The following is a 7,500-nucleotide window of genomic DNA, read 5'->3' as shown; positions in this document are numbered from 1 at the left end:
ATAATCGTGCGCCTGGCGACGATATAGGCCAGGCCACCACCCGCCGTGGTTAAGATTTCATGGTCCGCGGCTCATACAGCATTATACCGAGACCACTGAAAGATAGATCTGTTTTCGGTGGCCTTGATTATACTATGTAAAGGAAACTCGATTGCGCCGAAGAAACTTCGGCGCATTTTTTACTTGTTTCTATTTCGCTTACAGATCTTTCTTCAGTTCTTCTTCTTCTTCTTTTAACGTGCTTTTATTCCCATTTTTGTATGGGGTAAGCACGATGCCTTCTTTTGAAGGACTTTTTGATTTGGCTTTTGGGGTAGACCTTCAGTTCGTAGGTTGAAAATAAGGCTGCCAATTTTGCCAAAGTTGATTTCTGGTCACTATATCAGTCCAATATCAAGCATGACGTTTCAGCTCCGTGAGTCATCTTGGAAAAAATTATTACGACGGAAGGAATAAAGTAAGTCAATAAAACTGTTCACTTTAATGAAAGGTTGAAAGAAAGTACTTCCACGTGAAAGGTAACGTTCGACAGCATGTGAATTGACTGCTGGTTGGCTTGTTGTTGGAAGAAGAAAGGAATTTCCTGCGTCAGAGGTAACTACAAGTTATGCTGTTTTTTTCCTCTCCAATCCTCCCGACGTTTCAAGAAACCCTGAATATTAAAATTAATATTAATATTTCAGTAGATGAAACCTATTCACATGGAAGAACAAGCATACCAAAGGCCATTGACTTGAAATTCAAGCTTCCAAAGAATGTTGGTTTCGACCTCCTACCGCAGAAGACCCCACCCTGCGGCAGTAACTGATCGTGATACAGAGACACTGATTTTTCATCGACCTTGGGGAGACGCGAACCCGCGACGTCTGAGTGGCATGCCACGACACTAACCACTGTACCAGCGGACCAGATATAGATGAAAATGAATTCAAAGGGAAAGGGAAAATCTGCAAGAGCACCTTATAACTTAAGCAATGAAACTTATCAGTCAGCAAATCTAGAGTAAACTTGAAATTATGCGCGATCTGAAAGCAGCCGCTTATAGTATCCCCGTCGACACTAGTTAACGTATATTCAATTCACTAGTTAACGTGACTAATAAACTCTAACCACCACAGGCCTAACGACCACCAGGGAATTCCGACTTGAAGGGAACAAGTCTGCCCTAAAATGGAAAACTGCAGTTTCTGCAAAAGTTACTGCAGTTTCAGAATGATTCTTCAATGCTTTCCACGAGTATTTAAGGGTCCCATTTGCAGTATCTGCAAAATTTTCGAAATTGAGATATGCCACCTACTGGGCTCGTGAAACATTAATACACAAGTTACTGCAGTTTCAGAATTATTCTTCATTGCTTTCCACGAGTATTTAAGGGTCCCATTCGCAGTATCTGCAAAATTTTCGAAATGGAGATATGCCACCTACTGGGCTCGTGAAACACTAATACACAAGTTACTGCAGTTTCAGAATGATTCTTCAATGCTTTCCACTAGCATTTAGGGGGGGTCCTATTTGCAGTATCTGCAAAATCAGTAGTAAGGCAAAGGAAAACTGCAGTATCAACCATTTTTCTCAGTTTTGTATTTTTGCAGATACTGCAGTCTTCCATTTTAGGGCAAAAATATCCTGTGGCAAATAAGCTAATGTTAAAATGGCTAGAAATACTGATATAATCTTTATGGCGTGATATGCAAAAGTTACATAAGTGATAAATTATGAATATTTTAATCACAATATCAACAGGGCTTATTTGTTTTTCGATCGAGTAAGGGAATATTTATCCGCGATAAATAAACTGACAAGGAATCACCTTAGAAACCAGCATATTTTGCGTTATGAAATACCGTATCAAAACCATTCCTCCGAAATCCGGCGAAGATCTTGCCGTCGATGTTTAGGGCACTCGGGGCTGGCCCCATCTTGTGCCGGATGACGGAGGAAAAAAAAATGGGGATTAATTACTCCTCCATCGCAACGCCTTGACGAACTGACGATAATTGAATCGTAATTCCGATAGACGTCCGCTAGGCAAGAAAGTGTTCTTTGAACATATTTATGGATATATATGCTTGTGCGTGCGTGTGTGTATTATATATATATATATATATACACATATTTATCTATAAATTTATATTATATATATAAATATATATACAGTATATATATATATATATATATATATATATATATATATATATATATATTTTATATATATATATATATATATATATATATATATATATATATATATATATATATATATATATATATATATATATATATATATATATTACTGACAGGACCTCATTGAAACTGGATGGTATCTAGCTGAGATATTTATTCAATAAAAATTACAAGCTTTCCGCTAGATACCATCTAGTTTTAATAGGTCCTGTCAGTAATTGCATTAATGCACAGTTAATTGTGTTAGTGACGAAGTTAATATATACATATATAACTAGAGAGAGAGAGAGAGAGAGAGAGAGAGAGAGAAATTTTGTCCTCGACGTTAAAACTTAAGCACCTCTCGGAGAGATTCTAGAGACCCTCCTGCGCCAGCACTCAAGTGCCCTGTCGCTCATTGTAAGCAACAAAGGCCACTTAGAAGGCCTTTGTTATCCCTCTCGAGTGGCATGAAGTGTTGTGATACCCCCTGGAGTCGGTTTCCATGAGAGTGATACTGTTCCAGTGACTTCCAGAAGTGGATTCATAATTCGTTTCCTAAGGCGAGTGGGACGTCCTAGTCTGATGAGAAGGGGTGGAGGGGGAGGGGAGGAGGGGGTTGAGGTGTGTTTGAGGGTGGGGGAGGGGAGGGGTGCCCAGGTCCTCCAAGGTGAGGATGGCAGAGTGTTTGCCCTCGTTTGCCCTCGACGTCAATTGGCAGGAATTATTTTGTCATTTTCGTCATTTCCTGGGGTGTCTTTTTTTTCCTCTCGTGCGTGGTGTTTTTTTTTATCGTACTTTTGGTTATTCTTCCTTACTGTTTTTAGTTTTTTTTTTTTTGTAAAAGAAAACTATTGTGCCGGCTTTCTCTGTCCATCCGCACTTTTTTTGTCCGCCCCCAGATCTCAAAAAGAGGTTAGAGGGGTACAAATTGGTGTGTTGATCATCCACCCTCCAATCATCAAACATACCAAATTGCAGCCCTCTAGCCTCAGTAGTTTTTATTTAATTTAAGGTTAAAGCTAGCCATAATCGTTCCTCTGGCGACGATATAAGACAGACCACCGCCGGCCCGCGGTTAGAGTTTCATGGGACGCGGCTCATACAGGATTATCCGAAAGATAGATCTATTTTCGGTGGCTTTGATTATGCGCCGAAGTTTCTTTTTTTTTTCGTATTAGCATTTTCTCTTCTGTAGGTTATCTTTGTTATTGGCACTGAACCCTTATTTAATTATACTCTGTGTCTTTCTTCCGTGACATCGTTATTAATTTTCATTGCCCTTAATAATCTCTCTCTCTCTCTCTCTCTCTCTCTCTCTCTCTCTCTCTCTCTCTCTAGCTGTCTCGTCTGTCATCATTAAATTGCTCTCTCTCTCTCTCTCTCTCTCTCTCTCTCTCTCTCTCTCTCTCTCTCATCTATCCTCATTAGATTTCCCCTCGTCCTCCTAATCTCTCTCCCCTTGCCAATATTCTCACTTATTAATTCCCCTTTACCTGGCCTAACACACATTAATCTCGCCCATATTTTCTCCTTTGAAGGTTATTTTATTCCAGAAGCTTCTGTTATTCACTCGAATGATTTCACGAATTTCAGCGAAAAGGGGAACCGGTTAATAAATTCGATGGCGAATCAAAGTAACTCGCGCAAATAAAAGAGGGAAAAACCCGGATGATTATGGAGGCACGGAGTGCCACAAAACAGCAGGCACCCCAGTTAGGCACCCCAGGTGGGCACCCCAGGTGGGCACCCCAGTTATTGGGTAGCCTCGACGGAGGTGAGGGCTTCTCTGAAGCTCAAGTCAGTGGTTCTGGGATAAGGGACGAAAATGGTTTATTGCACGTGGATAGGGAAGCTTCCAGATTGTTCGATTATTGGGATAGAATGGAATGGAATGGAATATAGAGTTTGGGTCAGTGGCCAAGCACTGGAACCTATGAGGTCATTCATCGCTGGAAAGGGAATTGAAAGTAGGTAGGTTTGGAAGTTGTAACAGGAGGAAAACCTCGCAGTTGCACTATGAAATAATTGTTAGGAGAGGGTGGATAGCAAGATGGAAGAAATATGATATGAATGGAGGTACAGTAAAAGGAGTGGAAGGGGTTGCAACTAGGGGCCGAAGGGACGCTGCAAAGAACCTTTAGTAATGCCTACAGTGCACCCCGTGAGGTGCACTGACGGCGCTACCCTCCTACGGGGGATTATTGGTATAGAAAAGACGAGGCGGTTTGCTAATGCTATAAAATAACGGGTAGCCTCAGGTGCCTTCCTTAGAGTAGCACGGGTTATATACAGGTGGCTCCTACATTAGGAAGAGGATAGGCGAGTTACCATACCTAAAGTGAATAGAAGGGATTGGGAATGTTAACATAGGAGCCATCAGAGAGAAGTCAAACAACAGGAAGGGATAGGAGCCAGGTGCACTTCAGATCTCTTGAAGGGCGGGAGCGGGGGGGCGGGTGATAAGTAAAGGCTATGGCAAGAGGAAATAGAAGGGAATGGGAATATTGACATAGGAGCCACCAAAGAGAAGGCAGATAGCAATAAGGGATAGAGGCCAGGTGCTCTCCAGTGCCTCCTGAAAGGTAGAATAAGTAAAGGCCATAGCAAATCTGACACAAATAGGCAGAGGGTCAGAGTAGAGGAAAAGCTCCCTGACTGACTCCTGACTGCGCACACCCTCGCTCGGGCAATTTATTAAAAATCACGTGTGTTACCGTTTCCCGCCAGGGGGAAAGGTGATGACAGTTATTGGTCGACTCCTGCTGGATCCCTCCTGCGGGATTCCGACCGGAGTTTACTGACCTCTTACACGCTACCCGTAGAGCAATAAAGGGCGTATCGCGGGTGATTTTTCAGGGGATACGGCCCTTACCTGACAGCTATGGGCGATTTTCGGTAGACGAGATTAAATTTCAGTTTGATGAGTCATTTAGCTGCTGCTGAGGGAGTGTTAATAAAGTCGCTTTATTTAGTTTGTGGAGAGAGAGAGAGAGAGAGAGAGAGAGAGAGAGAGAGAAGGGGGAAAAAAAATTAGGGCAATATTTGTGCGAAAACGGTTTGGTTTCGTGTTTAGTTTTGCTTTCTCGGAAAGATCATCCATTTTGTTTTTTCGTCATCCATTTGTTTTTTCGTCAGCCATGTTTTGTTTTATCGTTTTCTTTTAGGCTTATCAACACGGCAATAACTTTTTTTTTTTCCTTCCTTCGTCTTTTTATACTTCGTTTTATTATTCTCACTTTTTACTTCAGACGCAAGTTAGAAACTAAGAAATTGCGAAATAAGGGAACAAAAGAGACGTGTCTTTATATACTAATATTAATTTAGATTAGATTTACTGAGTGACAAACTTTTAGAAAGGCAAAACCTCTCTTTTTGTTTTATTATTATTATTATTATTATTATTATTATTATTATTATTATTATTATTATTTTGAAATGTCCTGTTTCTGAAACTGAGAAACTTTTGTGCCTTGGATTAATGTGGTCAAACACAGAGAGAGAGAGAGAGAGAGAGATGTCACGCCCCAGATATTTCTTACATTTGGATACAAAACAAACGCTGGAAGAAAGTAAGAATTCTTAAAGGTGAAAATAGCAACATCGAGAGAGAGAGAGAGAGAGAGAGAGAGAGAGAGAGAGAGAGAGAGAGAGAGAGAGAAGTCATTGTCTCATCCCAGATATTTCTTACATTTGGATGCAAAACAAACGGTGGGAGAAAATAAGAATTCATGAAGGTGAAAATATAATTACGATAACACCGAGAGAGAGAGAGAGAGAGAGAGAGAGAGAGAGAGAGAGAGAGAGAGAGAGAGAGAAGTCATTGTCTCACCCCAGATATTTCTTACATCCAGATACAAACCAAACGCTGGGAGAAAATAAGAATTCATAAACGATAAAATAGAAATAAAATAACATTGAGAGAGAGAGAGAGAGAGAGAGAGAGAGAGAGAGAGAGAGAGAGCGAGAGAGAGAGAGAGTGTCATTGTCTCACCCCAAATATTTCTTACATTTGAATACAAAACAAACGCTGGGAGAAAATAAGAATTCGTAAAAGGAAAAATAGAAATACAATAACATCGAGAGAAAAAATGAAAGAAAATAAATAAAAGAGAGAAACAGAAATCGTGAGAGAAACTGTGCCGTTGTCAGTATGCACTATTTACAGAGCAGAAGTGTGAAGCCACGCTTTGATAACCCAATAGGTTACAACGCTTTTTGAGATTTAACGTATGTAAATGAGAATTTGGATTCTGAATGCGGGTCCCATGAGTAGAACGCAAGTTTTTGTTCTTTGCTTCAGATTGGACAGAAGAGAGAGAGAGAGAGAGAGAGAGAGAGAGAGAGAAATATAATTCAAGAGTTTGCGGTTTAGATACACAGAGAATCAGTCGCGGTGTGTGTGTGTGTGTGTATGTGTGTATATAAGAGAGAGAGAGAGAGAGAGAGAGAGAGAGAGAGAGAAATGCAATTCAAGGGTTCACTGTGTAGACGCACACAATATCAGTCACGATGTATGTGTATGTGTATGTGGTTGTGCATGAGAGAGAGAGACAGAGAGAGGAAATGTGATTCAAAAGTTCACATTTTACACAGGATCAGTCAGGGTGTGAGTGTGTAAAGAGAGAGAGAGAGAGAGAGAGAGAGAGAGAGAGAGAGAGAGGAAATGTAATTCAAAAGTTCACAGTTTACACACAGTATCAGTCAGGGTGAGAGAGAGAGAGAGAGAGAGAGAGAGAGAGAGAGAGAGAGAGAGAGAGAGCTGTAGCAAAGATGAGCTGCTAAACATAGTTTGAAGTGGAACAACTCTTGCGTATTTATGGATAAGAGTTGTATTATATACCAATGCTCATTAGAAATATGCATATAAATAGACTAACACTGGTTAAAAAGATATTGTGATCAATGATAAAATAAAATTAGAGGTCCTCTGAATACCGGGAAATGCTGTGAATCTCGCATTGTGGTCTCAAGTAAGAAGCATATTTTTTGGTGTCATTAACGTTTGTAAAAGGATACCGATTGCTATTTTCTTTAAAATAAATGTAGTTATCCTAATGAAATTACGCGGGATGCGTTTGTAAAGAAGATAGAAGTAGTACAATTATGTTGACATGATTTAAAAGAGGCCTCAAAAATAACACACCTTTGTTCTTTATAAATAAAAAGAAAAGAAAAATAATGAAATGATTTTCGTCCATTGCCACGAAAGGAAATTCCGCCCAACAAGCGTTATTATCCTTATTAGCGTCACTTAGAAGAAAAAATCAGAAAAAATACGTAAGGAGAGGCGGCGGAAGATTTCAAGCTCAATTTGACGGATATGAAGCATTTATT

At 40.1% G+C, this 7,500-nt stretch overlaps 2 protein-coding genes across 4 annotated transcripts in view; one reads left to right on the top strand and one right to left on the bottom strand.

Moving 5' to 3' along the window:
- The window catches only part of LOC136832998 (uncharacterized), a 9,360-nt gene extending 7,441 nt beyond the window's left edge, over nt 1–1,919 (bottom strand). The window contains exon 1 of the mRNA XM_067094649.1: nt 1,845–1,919. Coding sequence (XP_066950750.1) covers nt 1,845–1,919 — 75 coding nt within the window. The remainder of the gene's footprint in view (nt 1–1,844) is intronic.
- Nucleotides 1–7,500, top strand: part of LOC136833233 (DBH-like monooxygenase protein 1) — a 1,137,248-nt gene that overhangs the window by 561,058 nt on the left and 568,690 nt on the right. The gene's annotated exons all lie outside the window — the stretch shown is intronic.

The sequence above is a fragment of the Macrobrachium rosenbergii genome, chromosome 51 (assembly GCF_040412425.1).
Source record: "Macrobrachium rosenbergii isolate ZJJX-2024 chromosome 51, ASM4041242v1, whole genome shotgun sequence".
Classification (NCBI taxonomy): domain Eukaryota; kingdom Metazoa; phylum Arthropoda; class Malacostraca; order Decapoda; family Palaemonidae; genus Macrobrachium; species Macrobrachium rosenbergii.
This window is presented reverse-complemented; position numbering and strand designations above follow the sequence as displayed.